The sequence below is a fragment of the Nestor notabilis genome, unplaced genomic scaffold (genome assembly GCF_000696875.1).
Source record: "Nestor notabilis isolate BGI_N333 unplaced genomic scaffold, ASM69687v1 scaffold1668, whole genome shotgun sequence".
NCBI classification, from domain to species: Eukaryota; Metazoa; Chordata; class Aves; order Psittaciformes; family Psittacidae; genus Nestor; species Nestor notabilis.
This window is the reverse complement of record NW_009941304.1, coordinates 4,329-23,311: the sequence shown is the minus strand read 5'-3', so window position 1 is coordinate 23,311 and position 18,983 is coordinate 4,329. Positions and strand designations below refer to the sequence as shown.

Sequence of the window (18,983 nt, the reverse complement as noted above, 5' to 3'; positions counted from 1 at the left end):
GGGTTTGACAGGCCCTGCCACATCAGCTGAAGGTGCAGCCTTATTATTTGAACATTTATTTATTGCTGTGACATTGGCATGCCTTGCTAATGCAAGTCTCCTCATCTATTTCATATGTTAACTTTAAGACCTCACCAAGACTGAAGAAATAGGTATGATCTCATCCTTTCCCTTTGTTTCAGGATGCAGAACGGTTCCTCCAGATTGATTGATTTTTTTTTTATATATATATTTTTTTTTAACAGTCACTCCTAGTAAATGTGAGAGTAAATGTGTATGAATTATTAACATTTAATCTCAAAGCTTTTCAGATCTAGTCTTGAATTCAAGGTTTACTACAGTCCTTAATCTTAACTCGTGGCCACATAACTTTGATATGGGCTGGCTTTGATTGGAAAACCAGCAAACTTTTATCTCTTCCCTCCTTCAAGTCAGATTTTTTTTCCCAGAGAACCCCAAATAACTTCCTAAATGCAGCTCAGATAGTAGAAAGCATCTCTAGGACCCTTCAGCAGTGGGATGAATTGGATCCCTAGAGTCGTTATGATTAATCTCATTATAATCTCAACTTTCTAGTTCTCTTCCAGTCCCCAAGAATCAGACACAAATTGTACCCTGTAGATTTGGCTCCTCTGTCGTATGTAGCAGCCTGGCAGCTACCTACCCAGACCTTTTCTTCTGGTGTTCAAAAAAATCATGTAGGAACCTTTCACACTGTGTTTTTCACATGGCTGTGAGCTTTTCAGGATGCATATTCTTTTCAGCCCCACTTTAAAGACAAGCACAACTGCTGGGGTAAGTTGCAAAATCTGAGTGCTGCAAATCTGGGACCAGATTAAATTTGTTGAGAGTAAGGTTTTTCTTCTGTTTTCAAACTAGTGATGTACTGAAGGCATGAATTTTGACAGTTTCAGATTCAAACTCCAAATACAGGGATGCTGATGATGGTCTTCTGAGAAGCAGAGCAGCTCGAGCTGGGAGGTCAGCTCCAAGCATACACCCACATCTCCTTTTCTTCAAGACAGGAAAACTGGAAACTGCTCTGAGCACTGGGTGTGAAGATCCCAGTGTGCGAGGGAACATACTGCACCTTGTGCACATCTTACCCTTCCCCTAGACTCTGTGGAATTAGATCAGCTTCCTCTCCCTGAATCAGTTTTATCTTCTGCATTAAGCACAGAGTTGCACTATGTCTGGTTAGATGGTGTGCTGTGAGCTGGGGTGTAAAATGCAGAGCTAGGAATTTGGATGGTAATTCTACCCACCCTTCGTTATTCGTACCTTTGTTACTTCTTTGCAGGGTTTGCTTTTTCACAACAGCTTGGTCCTGTTTAGGTCTAACACTGGGGCTTTGCCGCAAAAAGGATACTATTTATTGCTTTGAGTTCTGGCAGCAGTAACTCTTGTGTAAGGAAACTTACCATTTGCTTTTGAGTGTAAAGAAAAATTCAGTTAACTGTTGGTTCTGCAAAAATCTGTCCTCTCATTAGGAGCCTGGCCTGCAAATGTAATTTATCACCCATCCTCCACATCACTTGGCCGCCATCCGGAAGGACATGTTACCAAGTTTCAGTAATTCCTGTTGCATACTGCACAGCTCAGGGAGGCTGTCACTCATCTCTCAAACTACCCAGGCTTCAGCAGCATGGTAGGAACCGTTGTTACGTGAGTCACATCAGCTTTTCCGTGCCCCAGGACATTTGGGAAGCTAACCCCACCACCTTCCACCCGCCTACCAGAGATTTCATGACTGTCAGTAAATTCCTTAGTTACTCGAGAAGCTGTTGCTATAGAAAATGTCCTTTTAAGCATGTTTGTACTGGCTTGTCTGAATGGGTGTCAATACCAGCATCTGACTGGGCAAAAAAGACCTGTCAGTATCTGCCTTCTGATGTTAACATTGGCAGCAGCTTCTCATAACTGTTGCAGGGAAGTAGCTCTGGTGGCCAAAGTCTTTCAAAATTCAGATATTACCTGTTTGAATGTTTAACTCTTTCGTGAGATCTCTGAATCTCACCTTTTTCTATTACCAAGCTGCTGGCCACCAGAGCTTCTCAGGACAAGGTGTAAGGTGATGTGGAACCATTCTTCACTTGCAGAATGTAGTTATTAATTCATCTCTTCTGTGAGAAGCAGAACATAGAGATAATACTGTTGTTCTCTTCCAACCTTTGACATTAACATCGAGAGCCTACGAGACAGCTGGAGAGTGACTTTTTACAAGGGCATGTAGTGACAAGGGAGAATGGCTTTAAACTGACAGAGGGGAGATTTAGATGAGATCTTAGGAAAAAAATATTCACTGTGAGGGTGGTGAGTCCCTGGCACAGGTTGCCCAGAGAAGCTGTGGCTGCCCCATCCCTGGCAGTGTTCAAGGCCAGCTTGGACACAGGGGCTTGGAGCAACCTGGTCTAGTGGAAGGTGTCCCTGCCCGTGGCAGGGGCTTGGAACTGGATGAGCTTTAACGTCCCTTCCAACTCGGACCATTCTGTGATTCTATGTTTAACATTGCTCTAGGAATTGTAAACCCCAAATCATGCATTCCTGCTAGTAGTCTTGGTCAGAATTTTTCATAGTTTCTGGCATGCCAGACAAAGATGTGGCTGGCATATTTTCAGGTTTTTTTCAATCATTAGTTTAAACTGCTATTTTTCTACTTACAGCAAGCACAGTGTGACCAGCCCTTAGTGTGAATCAGGGGCTTTTCAGGCTCTGAATCTGTAGTTTGGCATCATAACCACTACTGTGATCCTGAAACAACAAATTTTTGCTGCATCTGGCCTTCCCTCTGAGCATACTTCAGGGTTAAACAATATTAAATGGCTTTTCTGGTTTAGAAACTGTGTGTGGGAAGTGAAGGAAGATGCTGCATTTGGTACAGCAGGTTGAAAGGGAAAATTGCAGTGGCTTTGGATTAGGTTCTCTTGAGTTACTGTGTATGCCTTTGCTGGTATAACTTGGTCCTCCTTTTCTCTCCTGGACATTGGTAACCAGTCATCCACATGAGTAAATTCCCTTCCAAACTCTGCTTCGAAGTGAATGAGCTGTTTTGCTCCAAAACAAACCCTCTTTGCACTTCTGGAGATAGTTTGTGCTAGGAACCCTTACCAGTCACAGAATCATAGAATGATTTGGGTTGGAAGGGACCTTAAACCTCATCTAGTTCCTACCACACTGCCACAGGCAGGGGCATCTTCCACTACAGCAGGTTGCTCCAAGCCCCTGTGTCCGACCTGGCCTTGAACACTACCAGGGGCTTCTCTGGGCAACCTGTGCCAGGGCCTCACCACCCTCACAGGGAACAACTTCCTAAGATCTCATCTCAATCTCCCCTCTGTCAGTTTAAAGCCATTCCCCCTTGTCCTGTCCCTACAGGCCCTTGTCCAAAGCCCCTCTCCAGGTTTCTTGTCAGTCCCTTTAGGCACTGGAAGCTGCTTTAAGGTCTCCCTGGAGCCTTCTGTTCTCCAGGCTGAACAAGCCCAGCTCTCTCAGCCTGTCTCCATAGCAGAGGTTCTCCAGCCCTTGGAGCATTTTCATGGCCTCCTCTGGACTCAGTCCAACAGCTCCACGTCCTTCTTATGTCAGGGCCTCAGAGCTGGACACAGAACTGCAGAGGGGGTCTCACCAGAGTGGGGCAGAGGGGGAGAATCCCCTCCCTCGACCTGCTGGTCACGCTGCTGGTGATGCAGCCCAGGACACAGCTGGTTTCTGGGCTCAAGTGCACACTGCTGGGTCATGGGGAGCTTCACATTGACCATCACCCCCAAGTCCTTCTCCTCAGGGCTGCTCTCAATGCACAGTCCAACCGTATGGACAAGACTGAGACAAGACTGACTCCTTCTACCATATATAGTCCTTCAGTACCATTCCAGTAGTCTTTCAACTCCCAAGTATGCCCATAGCCCATCAGAGGATGTAACAGGTATCCTCTGGTCATGTTGGGAAAGCGGTGATGCCTGAAAGCCAGTTTGTGCAACACTGGGTGGGCTTTGCAGCTTATAGAGGACTCTGCTCCTGCATACTGTTAATAATTTAGAGCTAGCTTGAGTACACATACCCAAGAAGTGTAGCAAGTATTCCCAGTGTGGCATCCTCTGGTGAACTCCTCCTGAACCGAAGCAGAGAGATGAATTAAAGTTTCTGCTTTTTAAATACTACAGACATGCAGCACACACGGGCAAGACTACTGGAGGAAAGAGAATACGGTTTCTCTCCACAGAGTAGAATCTGTCCTGGTGACTCCAGGCACAACAGGATATACAAATGGTTCTATTTCACTGCTTTGTTTTAATGTTGATTTGTTTATAGTCTGGCCGTGATACTAATTGGTGTTTTGCAAGTATGAAGACAAAGGTGTCTGCCCTGAAGAACTCACTAACGAAAAACACTACTGTACAGTGTTAATGCACAGTCAAATTTTCTGCCTAATGAACCAATCGCTTTGATAAAATCTCTGCCTCTCAGTGAATTCTCTGCTTTGATTTTCCTCTCGACTCCCATCTTCCTTTACACCTCACTTTATTCTTCTTCCCTTTGCTTTAAATTTGGGGGGCAGTTTGTGCTTAAATCAACATTTTACGGTGTAGCTGCTCGAAAGTAAATCACCTCTTTCATTAGGAGCAAAGAAAGTCAGTCTGATGTTGCAACTGTATGGATGTTTAAGCTGAGGAATTGGAAGACCCTGACCTGGCACAGGATTTTAAGAGGAATGGTGGTGCTATGTTAGCTTTTAATCCCTTCAACATGCTGCGGTTGATAACAGGTTGTAACATGGATGTCAGTGCCTGCATTTGCAATGCTCATACCCAGAATAATAATTGAACAATTCTTCCTCTTTAGTGATGTGTTGGCTTCTTACCACCTATGACTTAGCATGGATTCTTTTTTTATTTCAAGAGGTGTTGATTGCTGCAAAAATAGTCGTGTTAATGGTTGCCATCTGCACCTTACCCTCACCACTTCCATTTGTATGTTATGCCACTTTTCCAGAGGTGATTTCCTCTGCAGCAGAAGTGGTGGAGCAGACTCTGTGACTGCCTCTCATCTACTTCAACACAAAATCAGCCAGTTACTCTAAATCATCTTTTGTGGTTGTTTATACTGTCATTAGTGTTTTCCTGTTACTCGCTGAGCCTCAATTCCATCTTAAATCCACACGTGCCTTTTAGCACAAACCATGTTCTCGTGAAGGAGGTATGTCTGAGAAACCAGTTTAAGGAAAGTGAATACTAAGCAGTACTGGTGCATTACTGTTGGGGACTTCAGACTTTTTTAATCAGTTTTTCCTTTTAACCTGTATCTGTGTGATAGGCTGCTTTTAAAGTTGTCCAGCTATGAATGTATATACCACATTTTAGATGTGCAGAACTGTCAGGAGCAGTATCAGGCTAGAGGGGCTACTGAAATACATACTAGCTTCCTAACGTTTGTACTATTTGATCTTAGGTTATCTTTCACCAAAGTGCATTATTTTATCAATGCTGAATTTCTTTTGCTATCATTTCAACTGCTTGAAGTGCTACCTCATTTTTAGCCTGGCTTCCAGGTCAATTAAGCGTACATGATTAGTCTGTTTGTCTGTTCCATCCTCTCACTGATGTTAACCACATTACATAGGCAGACAGCAGCCCTACAAATACTACGTTGCTACTTTTTGTGAAAAGAAATGGTCTCATAAAAAAGAAAGACAAATTGTTTTCCCAGCTGGGATGAACTATGTTATTAGACATCAGAGAGTCCACACAGAGGAAAGCTGTTATGAATGCCATAACCACAGGAACAGCTTCTGTCAGAACTTGCACTTCATTAGATATGGGGTCATCCAGCCACAAGATGCAAAGCCACAGGAAACCAAACTGCTTTGCTTAGAGTTACTACAACTATCTTTTTTTTTAATGAAAACTGTAGCTCTGAGCTTGGGGTAGCCGTGACCTTCACCTGTGCTTGGAATGACTTCTTTAAAAACTCCGTGGCTCCACCCCTCTGCTTTTCTTGTGGCATTAAGTGTGTGGTAATGAGGGGAAGAACTAAACCTGAGCTGGCATTGCTGGATCACTGCCGAGATTTGAGGCTGGCTGACTTGGTGGTGGAGCTATGCTCAAGATGGAGGGACCACCCAGCTTTGCAGGCAGCGGAAGGGATTAGCAGAGGACTTGTCTAATGAAAGGAGAGCAGGGTAGTAGGAAGGTGACTGAAAGGAGGTAAAGCAAAAGAAGAAAGCAGCTTTTAGAGGTGGGTTGTTAAGAGTCCAATTGCAGGTAAACAAAATCTTTGAAAGCTTCTGCTCCTTTGCTAAATGCTAGGCCACTTGGTCTGTTGGGCAAGGGTCTTCTCTTTTCTCTACACCTTTTTAATGCTCAACATAAAGCAAGAATTTCTGTGCTGTCTGGCATCTGGTTTCTCTCTGCTTCAGGACATGTAGGTCATGTAGGTGAACTACTCCAAGCCTTCCACTGAGCATTTGAGACCCCAACCAACACCATTTACCTCTCAATAGAACTGCTTCCCGTGACATGGCTGAGGAACCAGAGACAGCAGCTGTGGCTTCCACTGTTAGTCTTTGCTTACCTGTGACAGCAGAGTATTAGGACCAATGAGATGTTGGGAGCAAACTGGTCTTTCCTTTAATTTGACATGCCCTCTTGAGTCTTCCCTTCATTTTACTGCTTATTCCTGGAGCAGTTTGCTGTTAAGCTCTTATCAGAGCATCCCATTTCCACTCCTTTTTCGAAGTTCCTCTGCCACAAGACATTCCGGCTTGGAATACACACGCTGCCTGCAGGATTGCCTACCTAGCAATTATTTGTGTTGTTTTGTACCCACTCACAGCTTTATCCTGCAAGTCCCTTGAGGCACAGGTTATGTGTTTTGTGTGGTTTGCTGGGCAACCACAGAGCACTTCATTCCCCTTAGGGCATTACATAAAATGTTAATAATAAAATCCTAGGAAATCTATTTGGAATTACGGGGCATGGGGATTTTCTCATTGTCATTTTCTACATTACTGCTAAGTCTTTATGTGGTACCATAAAGCTAATACTTAGCATAATGAAAGACATGTGTGTCTGTAAAACTCACCCGGGTCAAAATTACAGAAGGAACCATCAGAAAAAATAAAAGGTAAGGAGGAAGCAGCAAGAATGGGTGTGAAATGAAAGCTGTGGTTTGCAAGGTGCAAAAGTCAAAGGGAGGCAAGAAAAGCAAAGCAGAAATACAAAGGTCAGCCGTGAAAAGCCAGCCAAAGGAAATGGAGTCTGAGGAGGGGTTTGAAGGTGGAAAGTGAGGCTTTTTATTCCCAGGGGAGGAAAGTAATGTAAACCCAAGAGCAGTCTGGCCTGGTACAGATGTGAAACACAAATATACCAAATGTTTTCACCTTTAATGCTTGGAAGCTCAAAGCTGGATTGCCTACAAGCAGAAAAGCTGAGATAAGACCCTGACTATGAGGGTACAAACTGTCTCAATGTCGTATGGGTATTAATCAGTTTTGAAGCACAGGACTTGTCTTCTTCACTTGGATAGTTAAGATTTTCTTTGTCATTGAAGCCAGCCTTGGTAATGTAGAAACTATACATGCTGATCTTAGCTATTCTTCATGGATAGGTTAAAACAGATGAGTTGTTTTGCAGGTTGGTAGAGCCAAAGTTCTGCCAGAGAGCAGATTTCACAAACTGACCATGAAAAGCCAGCATCTTTGTTACCGGTCACAGCATACATGCTCTGTCTTGCTCAGGCTACAAAGCTGTATAGGTTATGCTGGCTGACACTTATAATCTCCAGGGATTACCCTAAAATAGTGCCAACTGCTTGACGACAAGTTTTCCACCTGCTTTGTGGCTGAGATGTACTGTTCACTGTCATGTTCTCAGTAGGGACCACTTTCATTTGGTGTTTCAAGACAAGATCAGCTATTGCCAGATCTAAAATCAGTATTTCTGAGTATGGTCGCTGTTGCCAACATAGTCAAGGATGAGAAATACGGAGATGTAATCACATACTTCCTCTTCTTTCCTGAACATTTTTTCAACTCCGTACATCCCAAGGACTATTTTTCTTTATCCCAATAACCACCCCAAACTGATCCTTTCTCCTTTTGCTTCTTTCATCCTTCTTTATGCTTCCTTAGCTCCATAGGTCCCCGTGAAGTGGGAAGTCTACTTCAGGTTTATTAGAAACCTTTGTCTAATTGCTTTGGTACCTTAATAGCCAGACTTATTTTTCAGTGTCAAAGTGACAGGAGAGCATTCAAGGGATACTCAGGACTCTACACTTTCTAGCAAGTGTGCAAGATGCTGAAATACCTGTCCTACAGTAGGAAGCCTCAGGAATGGGAAATCTTTTATTTCCTGCGGAAGTAAGAGGGAGTTTTTAGGTTTTCTGTGTTAGGACAGCAACAATTGCTGCCATTCACTACAAGCTGTTTCTGGAGTGTGGGGGTGAATACCCAAGAATGGAGGTTCTGTCCTTGCCTCCTCAAGCAGTTTTTCCATACTAAATGAGGTCACTTGCAAAGTTTGCATTGCATCTTGCTCATGGGTACAGTCATCCTGTCTTTCCTTCATTTGATACTATCATTGCCAAAGTTAATTTAGAACCAAATTATAAGCCTTTCACCTTGAATTCTGAACTCTATTAACTGTAGTGTTCTGTGTAAATACATACTACTGGTAATGTTAATTAATGTGGAAAAATAGTAAAGCCCATAAATCCACATAAAGTCAGAACATCTTATGTCTTCTTTAAAGCACAGTGTTCAGCTTTGCTTTTATGCTGCTTGGAGTATAATACGTGCCTCCAGGAACTTGGAAGCTAACGCTGCAAGTGAATACAGAACAATACAAGTCTCTGCAGAAATGTTGCTCTGATAACTCTGCATTTTTGGCCTACATTTCTCGGTGGTTATTATTTGTTAATTATGTTATATAGTACTCACTTGTGGGCTAATTGCTTCCCCAGAGAGCTTGCAATAAAATGATGGACAGAACAAGGGCAGGATGTTACACATACCAGATAGTAAAAGGGTACAGTAGGACACGGGCAATATGGTTAGTAAAACACATCTGTGTTTGAAGATGGAGTGGCATTATGTAGCACAGGATAGAAGAGTTGGTTTGGTTTGTGGGGAGAGGATGAGTGCTAGGTTGAATTGATCTGAGGAGTTGAGTTGTCTGAATAGTTGTGCAAGGAAGCACTAAAACTAAAGGCAGCAATGAAATAAAATGCAGAGATTAATGAAAGAAAGCTGTGGGGAGTTTGTACCAGGCTTGGTTGTAGTTGCGAGTCTGCACTATGTGAATTCTTGAAAACAAGAATAAGATCTATATGAACTGCAAGTACACTGCATGAGTGAGATTTCTTGAAATATAAAACCCTTTCCTCAAACAAACTTTTCTTCAGACCCTAACAGATGGGAGAGAAAAAAAAAAGTGCATTCACATCCATGCAGTTGTATTTCAGATTTCGGTTCTCTTGCTGTTTGTCTTGTTTTTCTACATCTTTTAGGCCACACGCTTTCAGGCAGGAGGGCTCTGCTGTGTTTATGGTGTATTCTGCTCTAAATTGTAATGTTCTGATTCATTTTCCTGTGCTACGAATACTTCTTCGCACCTGCTTGGAGCAAAGGAACCAAGTCATGATGAAGGCACACTTAACAAATAAGGGACTAAAAGGGACACAAGGTATTTCTCAGCAGCTTCGCAGCCCCTGCTTGTGCTGAAAAACAGGAAATGTCTGTACCCTTGCACAGAGGTCTGTCTTGATTTTGATACGTGGATCAGCTCTCTAGCATATTACCCTCTCAGAGCAAAGAAGCGGAAGAGTTTCAAGTGTGTGTTTTCCTTTTCAGAAGCATTTTCTAAGGGGAAGGGGAAAGGAATGCAGGTTTGGCCATTTGAATTATCTGTTTCAAATGCTCCTAGAAGCACTTTATTTATACACAGCTTTTCTACATTTATTATTAGAAAAGAGATAGAAATGAAGTTCTGCAAAGGCAGGTTTTATTTTGAGATTTTTTTTATGTGTAGTTTCCTCCACCAGAAGCCAAGCTGTGATGCTGACTGTGCTTGCTCTCAGAATTCTTACCAAAACTCCTTTCTCTCCTCTGGGTACTCCCAGGGATTTTTATTGCATCCTTCCTCTCAGTGGCTTATCTCGGCATCTTAAATCTTCAGATCCCTTGTTATTACCTTTGCTTGTATTCACAGTTTGGCTGGCCATGTGGTCCATTCAATTTCTTCTGTATCTGTGGGGTATAGGAAGAAATCCTTAATTCAGGAATCATAGAATCACAGAATGGTTTGGGTTGGAAGAGACCTTTAAACTCATCCAGTTCCAACCCCCTGCCATGGGCAGGGACACCTTCCACTACAGCAGGTTGCTCCAAGCCCCTGTGTCCAACCTGGCCTTGAACACTGCCAGGGATGGGGCAGCCACAGCTTCTCAGGGCAACCTGTGCCAGGGCCTCACCTCCTTCACAGGGAAGAACTTCTTCCAAAATCTAATCTAGTCCTGCCTGCTCCTTTAAAATACTATGTTTGATTCTCTTGATGATATGATTATATATGGGTATATCACAGAACAGATGTGATGTGTCTTGTTTGCTGACATGTGTCATAGCCACTTAGCAATGCCAGCTGAGTAGAACAGTGGGGTTATTTCAGTATTTGCCTAGTTCCTTGCACATCTGTGCTACCTCTCTGAAGGATCTCAAAGCATTTTACAAACACTTACTAAAACTCTTAGCTCTGCTGCAAATTTCATATAGTTGATAAAGCATGTTTTGTGCTTTGATAACCAATGCTAGAGCTGGAGGGAATAACTTCTCCAGGGTTTCCCACCAGCTGGGAAGAAAACTTGGGAAACGTGACCTTCCCAGTCCCGTGCTCACTTTGCCGTACCATACTTCCTCTGTTATTCAAGGTGAGAACAGGACGGTTTAGAATTGATTTAGGTGCTTCTGGGAAGATGAAGTCACTATGTTTGGATCTCTGTATCATGCCAATAGAGAGATCCTAAGGGAAATCTCTTCCTTTAGTTTTGTTTATATTCAGTCTAATGCACAGATGTAATTTGCAAGGAAATGCGAAGGAAAAGAGGTTTTGCTGGCCTCAGCAGTGTAGCTAGAGTGAAATGAGATGTCACAAGGATATTTAAGTGTCTCTTTCAAGATGAGAAAAGGATTTTTCTTCTCTGGAGTTTGCTGATTCTTTCCCTGTGTGCCCTCAGTCTTCCACACTTCTTGTGTGTTATCTCACTGTGAGTATTCTCCCTTTGCCTTTCACAGGCTGCCTTCTGCTCGTGGATTTTACTCGCTGCCTTTGTTTGCTAAAACTGAAATGAATGCTTTTTTTTTTTTCCTGAAAAGTGTAAGAACAGTAGGAGGAAGTTTGTGTGCTCTGTGTGACCACGGTGTCAGAGTTCCCAAGCTGACATTAGAAATACAGGTGTTGTAACTCCTAATACTATAACTGTTAGTACTGTAGGACTGACCAGGATCTGATAATGACAGCTGGAATGAATTCCCATGACTATCATTGTAATCAAGTCTCTGGCCAAAATTTAATCTGTTGCACTTTTGCAACCCTGTTGCTTCCTGTTATGCTGTTGTTTTCAGGCTGAAGGCAGAACCTAGCAGAGAATCACAGCTTATTGTACGGCTCCTGTTTCATTGATGGAAACAGGCTGGGATCCAGTACGTTGTACAAGAGTGAAAAATTACAGTTTATATGACAAGCAAATGGCATTTTGGATAAGTAGAGATACATTCAGCAAAAGAGATGGTGGCTTTCTATTTTAGCAGTAATAATGTGTGAATTACAAGAATGAATGAAAATGCTAAAATTTGCCACTATCTGAAGTACAGGATGAGGTTTTGGCAAAAATGTAAAATACTATTACAAGGCAGCCGGTGAGTATTTGAATGCAGTTTTAATAGAAACACATCACCACAGAATTTAAAATAAAAAATAGAGTCAGCAGATTCAGTGTAAATGTACTTGAATACCAGGCACATATAGATTTTTACAGTGGGATGAAATGGGTGCTGTTATGTGGTAATAAAATCTCCTCACAAGGATACAGTGCCGCATCGGAACGGCTATCCTGAAGGATTGTGGAAACTCCATCCTTGGAGGTTTCTATGACTCTGCAACAAAAAGCTGACTGGGTCTAGCATCGGTAGTAGTCCTGCTCCAAACCAGAGACTGGAGTGAAGACCTCCAGGCATCACTTCCAGTCAATCATAGAATCACAGAATGGTTTGGTTTGGAAGGGACTTTAAAGCTCTTCCAGTTCCAACCCCCTGCCACGGGCAGGGACACCTTCTACTTGACCAGGTTGCTCTAAGCCCCTGTGTCCAATCTGGCCTTGAACACTGCCAGGGCTGGGGCAGCCACAGCTTCTCTGGGATCAATGATTCTGTAAATAACTCCAAAATTATTCTAGGCAGAGATTTACTAATATAAAATTCTTTTGCCTTTTTAATTGCAAGAGGAACAATCTGACTGCTCTTTCCTTTGTAGTTGTGGATGGAGGCACATGTAGCAAAAATGGAGAAAATGGTTGGGTTTTGTTAAGAAGGTTTTTCCTTGACCGTTTTCCATTAGTTAAGTCCTAACCTTTCTCCTTGTCCTTCCTGGGTAAGAGACAGCTGACAGTTCACATGTAATATAGTAGTTAATATCCAACTGCAAGATAGTAGCTGATTTTTCAATGTATTCTAGAACAGAATTTATTTTAATGGAGTCAAACAGGAGGAAAGTGCTGTTCTACAGTAATTGGAACTTGACCTTTTAAAAAGTGCTACCATGTCATACAGCCCAGCCAGGTATTAGACATGCAGGATTTTCATTCCATTTCTCCCATAAGTGGATTCCTTGCTATATTGGCACTCATTATAAACAGTAGTATAATTAAACCTTACTATGGTTATGTGAGGTATTCTGGTGATGAGAATTCCAGGATCGACAAAAAAAGGCAGTTGCAGGTGACCTGATTTTTTACCATTTCTTTTCAGGTTTAGTGTTTCTGCTTTTCATCTCTTTCATTAAACCCTCTTTTATTACTAGGAGGGCAATATGTATGCCTATTTTAAGATTTTTAAAGCGTTATAGGAGTGGAAGATGCTTCTAGAGTCCAGATCTTCCGTTTTCTGTTCCAAGCAAGGATGAACTCTACCTAACGCTTTCCTGATAGTTGTCTGAGTTGCTTTCCGTGGTTGAGACTCCCAGTGGTTGTTGAGGCTTCACATACCTACTGATAGATTACTCCTAGTAGCGGAGTTTCATGTTGGTAATTTACATCTACTGCTGCTGCTTGTTCTCTTCCTCATAAGCACAGGAAGAATTGCCCCCTTTTCTCTTTGCATCAGCCCTTTCTTTATTGGAAGTCTGTTATCGTTAGTTCTTCATAAGATGCTGTCTGCAGTATACCAATCTTAATCAGGTAAATTGAAAACATTAAAGCCTCCTGGGTACCTGTTCTTATGCCAGAATTGACTTCAGAACTGATGGTACGTGGCCTTATTTATGCATGCATTTATTTTAATCCTGCTTAAACTCATACTGCTACAAGTCTTTGTTCACTCTCTTGCCTGTTTGATCCCAGTCCAAATGTTTATGCTTATACTTAACTTGAACTTGTCAACTCCTTAAAGCAAGACTCTGTCATTCTTAATGTCTGCAGAGCTCCAGAGTGACTCTTCATGAATAATCTGCTGTGCTTCTCTCCATTAGAGCTAGACCTGCCTTAGAAAGATACAGGGATGCCCCCAGTTCTTGCCTGTCAAGTTTTGTGCACTGCAACATACCAACACACCTCTGCAGTGAGGATCTGAAGCAGCAGAAATAGAACTGGATTATATTAATCTTATTGTTATGGTTTCTCAAGAAAAGTCGCTAATCACTGTGGTTCAACAGACTGCAGAAAGGGTTGATGCATTTTAAAGCTCTGAATGATCGTGTGGTTGCCTTGTAATTCAGGCTAGAGGTTTAGCTTCTACTTACTTCATCTAGCCCATTTTCTGTAATTTAAGTGAGAATCTACTGAAATTACAGTTTAGCTTTATTCTGCCTTTATGCTCACCCCTTCTGTACTTTTGTGTCATTTTTGTGAATTTAGGCTAACAAAATTGCTTGTAAATTAGTACCCCCTCATTTGCAGATGAGGAGGCAAAGGCATGTGAAATTACTTGGACTTAAGCAGTTGTAGTTCTTGTGTGGCAGATCTGAGACTATAGCAGATTTTTTTATTCCCCTACTCTAAGCTTTAAGTGCTAGGACAGAAACATTTGCAGTCTGAAGAGGACGGAAACTTCACTGAATTAATGCAAGTGGCTTCTGTTGCTTATGTATGGGCAACCATTGTCTTTGCTGATTGGTTTTATCTTGCTTTTCCTCCCAAAGTAACATGTGGATGCAGCTTTTCGTTATGGATTTTAATTATTCAACTTAAGATATTAAATCTCCAAACATATTTGAGTTTCAAACTCATTTGATTTCATGAGGTGCCTAATTACTTTCCACTTTGGGCTTCTACTGTTGCCAAACTGTTTTCACGATGTGATGTGAATTGCTTATATAAGTGACCGTATTCCCCTATTTTTTAATTCACTGAATAACTGCAGCTGAAAGGTGCTCTGAGAGCGGGATGCCTTAGACATACAACCCTGATCCCCCAGGAACCAAGAGAACCAGGATTTCACTCTCTTAAGTTTAGTGTGCTAACTTAATGATTGAATCAGTATTGTGTGTCTCAAGTGAAGAGAGCAGGCAGAAAAAAACCACGGTGGTAGTCAGAGTGCTTTATGTGCTTCAAATTGTTTTCCATACATTTAGCTAATTACATAAGCAGATGATATTTACAGGGGACTTCTGGCTATAATTGACCTTCATCTTTTCCTGTGCACTTCCCAGCCTCTCCTTGAATTTTCCTATTGTTTCCTCTTAATCATTCCACATTTAACACCGTACTTCAAGCAGTCCTTTTCTTTTGCTTGGGATCATCCTACCAATTCCCTAGAGACCAGTATTCACGACTCTTTGTAACCTCAGCTTCTCAGACCAATTTTGTTGTTCATTTTGGAATTTATGGTGTGGACAAACATGTCTCCTCCAAAGTGCACTCTTCAAGCCTTCCATCAGCTACAGCACAATTGCTTTTTTCCTTTTATGTGATCATCAGCTCTTTGGAGCAGGAGTGTTTCTATCTTTTATCTTGTGTAAAAAATTGCTTTTCAGGAGTTGCAGCAACACAGTACACATCTGAGTATGCAGATCTTATATTTCTTTGAAACTTCTATATGTGTGTGTTGGGACAAGCAGGGGAGGAATTGCATAAACTGTGAGTCTCCTGTGCAGAAGTTAGAAAACCTATGTTTAAACTTCAGTGGTGTTCCCATGGCTACTAGGACAGGTACATCATGGGAGGGGGAACACTTCTGGCATTTAACAGCCCTTCCAGGTGATTTATGGTTTCACATAAGCTTTTCCTAAACTGAGAGGTTTTCTAGGGTTGGCACCTCTTTGCTTGTCTCCATGCCCTGTTAGTTCTGTGTTCAGTGAGCCGTGGTTATTAAAATTCTTATCAATAAAGAGTTCCTGAGCAAGGTTCTTATTTTCTGGGATCATGCATACCTTCTGAACTCCTCAGCCTAACCAAAGGAATTTTTTTTTAATGCCTAATATATTTTATAAAATAAATGTGTAGAGCTCAAGTAATATTTGCTTTCAGTTACAGTAATTAAGTTGTCAGGACTTGAAGTCACCAAGGGAATGAGAAAATCTTTTCCTGGTTGGCCAGGGGGTAATTGGTGTTCTGGTCACAAGTACATTTTACATATTGGGGTGGGGAGGGAAACTGCTCTGGCAGGCATCTGTGGCAGAAAACCCCGGAGACTGTTTGTCATTTTGCAATACAAGGTGTCAGAGTCTTGCTGTGGGTAAGAGAAAAGTGACCTTTTTAACTCTGCTTTAGCAGGGCATCTATTTTTGATCCACACCAATGCTGCTTGTTGAGTTGGGAGGTATATCTTATTAAAAAGAGAGTGACAACAAACATAGCTCAATCCATTTCTGCTGTGGATTCTGTCTTATCAAAGTTCTATTGCAGCTCCCCTTTCAAACTGTGTCTACAGATGTATGTAGATACATGCTTTTTTCCCCCATGCTCAACATCTCTTTGCAGACTTCTTTGCCAGAAGCCGAACAGTTTCAGTTACTTCATAAACTTGCCTGGAGGTACACTACAAGGTATTCCTACAAGAAAAGTACCTGACTTTTTTAAGTGCCCACACAAACATTACTGGAATCTCAAGTGTAGTGTTACTTTCGTTCCACTGGAATAGCTCTCTTGAAAGCAGATATATTAGGAAATCGCTACTCATAATGCATCACTAAGGACACAAATTTTTGCATTTCCTACTCATGTGAGTAAAGGAGTCAGATGTGCAAAACCTTACTCACAAACCCTAATAAACCCCACTTCAGCTAGCAGGTTTAATGATGCCCTGAAGAGAGACAGATCACTTATCTACACCATCATGCAATAACCATAAAGTTTTGAGATAAGTGATATTGTATCTCCCAGTTCTCTGCTGGCCTTCACCCTGTGTATCAGTTTATGCCAGTGAAAGTGGGCATGAAATATTGCTGCTTGGATTTGGTTGCATTTTATAGTCACTTCAGTTCACATACAAGATGTATGGGTAGAGTGGATGCTCTGACCTATCTGTGCATTTATGAATGGTAAAACAGTGAAATATCTCTGTCAGCCTTGCCACACTTGACTATAATAGCTGTGGATTACCTACCATTCAAGAAGTGTGATGTAGACCAGATGTTGGTAAGGATTCTACACAATTCCCACCTGCTCAGCTTTTCCCATCAGGCAGGGTGTGCTTGATTACCTGCAGTTCATATGAGGGTTAAAAAAACACAACAATGTAAAATTTGGGACATTTCCAGGAGTCATTTGTGACTTTTGCCAAGCAAAAGGATGTGCCACAGAGGGTTATTTTTGAGTGCTTCAGTATCCATGTAAACAAGTCTGAATTTCAGCTGCCTTTTTGGCTTGTTTATTTTGTAAGTCACAGATAATTTAACAAGTTATGTATTTTCACCTTGTTGCATTTGCAGCTTTTTCAGAGTCAGTTCTCTTCATGCTGTACATGACATTCAGCTCCATAGCTGTACTTTGCTCATTGTTTTATATTTACTTTCTAAGTACTAGACTCTTTTTATAGATGCTCACCTGCAGCTAGAGTTCAGCAGCTATTTATTTTGTGTATGCAGAAGCCTTGTAAGATCTAACCTGTGATGTTGTTTTTGCCATCTGATAATGTATGATCAAATGGAGCATGTTTAAATAACAACATGTAGGACACAATGACAGTAAACCAGCTGTGAAACAAACATTTCTGAAGATCAGATAAGATGGAAGAGATGCATCAGTGCTGGATTGCTCCGTATATCATAAGTTCTTGCACTTGGCTTTAGAGGTACTCCAGGCATGGGATTTCCTTTACGCCATAGGCTAATAAATCGTACTGTGTTATTTTTCATGTTGGTTTATGTCTTGTAGAGACATGTGCCTTTGCAAAGTGAGTGTGATACGCTTGAGTATGATAGTATTATACATAATCTGCATGAGCTGCACAGGAGTAGGTAAACAGCAAGAAATTTAAACCAACAGAGAATTGAATTCTGTATTCTCTTGCCGCCATCCATACTGCCACCTCTTCTCCCTAAACCTACACCAACATTTGCATTAAGGGCTGCCTCTCATTTCTGCCCAAGTCTATATTTTTGCAATTAATTTTCAAAGCACCATACTGTTTGTTAATATTTTTCTTATTAGTGTGCAAAAACCCCACCATTATGTTTAAAGCCGTTATTTCTGACTCTCGCTCCTGCTTCTCTTTGTTCCCCTGCAGGAGGATATTGCCAGTCCTGAGTCTCAGGAAGAGAAGCAGGGAAACTGCTGTCTATCTGAGCCTGCAGATGGTTACAATACAGTGAAGAGCGTTCTCACTGTACACGAATATTTCGCCAAGCGCATGGCAAAACTGAAGGGATCCCAGAATGACACAGAAAAAAAGGTAGACAATTCCAGCCCAACAGCTGATAAAGCTTTGGAGCCTTCAGGAGAACTGAAAACCAAAGTCAAAAAGAAAAAGAAGAAGCAGACGAGAGATGAGGCCGAGAGTACAGAGCATTGTGAGAAACCAAAAGTGAAACAGTCAAAGATAAGTAGCTTGAATGACAAGGAACTGGATGCTCCGTTAAATGAATGTCACTCAAGGAAAAAGAAAAGGAAACATAAAGAGCAGCATGAAGGGGAAAGCATTAGTTGCGATGAAAATCTGGCCAATGGGGAAATTTATACAGGAATAGCTGATGGTGAAGATCTAAGTGTAAAGGACTGTGAAGCACAGCAAAAGAAACGCCACAAAAAGAAACACAAAAGGCAAAAAGAAGAGACAGATGAGTGTATCGAAGCAGCACAGAGAAAGAAAAAGAAGCACTGCAAGCACATTTAAGAGTCAAGCTGTGACTGAGGTGATTTGAACCTTTGCAAGTTAGAGAAGTCTGTGTAAACACACCAGCCAGACACCACTTGTGATCCAGACTTGAGCACGCTGCTCTACATCTAACAGAAACCACAGACTGTTTAAATATAGTTCTTTCAAGGGAGAATATGATAACAGATCAATGTGAGCTTCAGTGCCTTATTAAAAAAGGTATCCACGTGTAAGGCCAAGGCTTGCGTGACTGCAAAGCAGGACTTGATAAAGAATAGTTTGACTTTGCCTCTTGCAGTATGGCAGACGGTTCACCTTAGTGGCTTTGCATATTTGTTGTAACACAGCAGACCCTGTGCTGCCTTCAGCCCACATTCGCCCTGGTGCAACTCTATCCAAGTCAGGTAACAGCAAGCAAAATCAGACCTGTTTTTAACCACTGTGGTTAAGACTGGGAAAGGCAGTGAAT

General features: G+C 41.8%; 1 protein-coding gene across 1 annotated transcript in view; it reads left to right on the top strand.

Moving 5' to 3' along the window:
* The window catches only part of PINX1 (PIN2/TERF1 interacting, telomerase inhibitor 1), a 58,757-nt gene extending 40,225 nt beyond the window's left edge, over window positions 1-18,532 (top strand). Inside the window, exon 7 of the mRNA XM_010020799.1 lies at window positions 17,927-18,532. Coding sequence (XP_010019101.1) covers window positions 17,927-18,532 — 606 coding nt within the window. The remainder of the gene's footprint in view (window positions 1-17,926) is intronic.
* The last annotated feature ends 451 nt before the right edge of the window (window positions 18,533-18,983 follow it).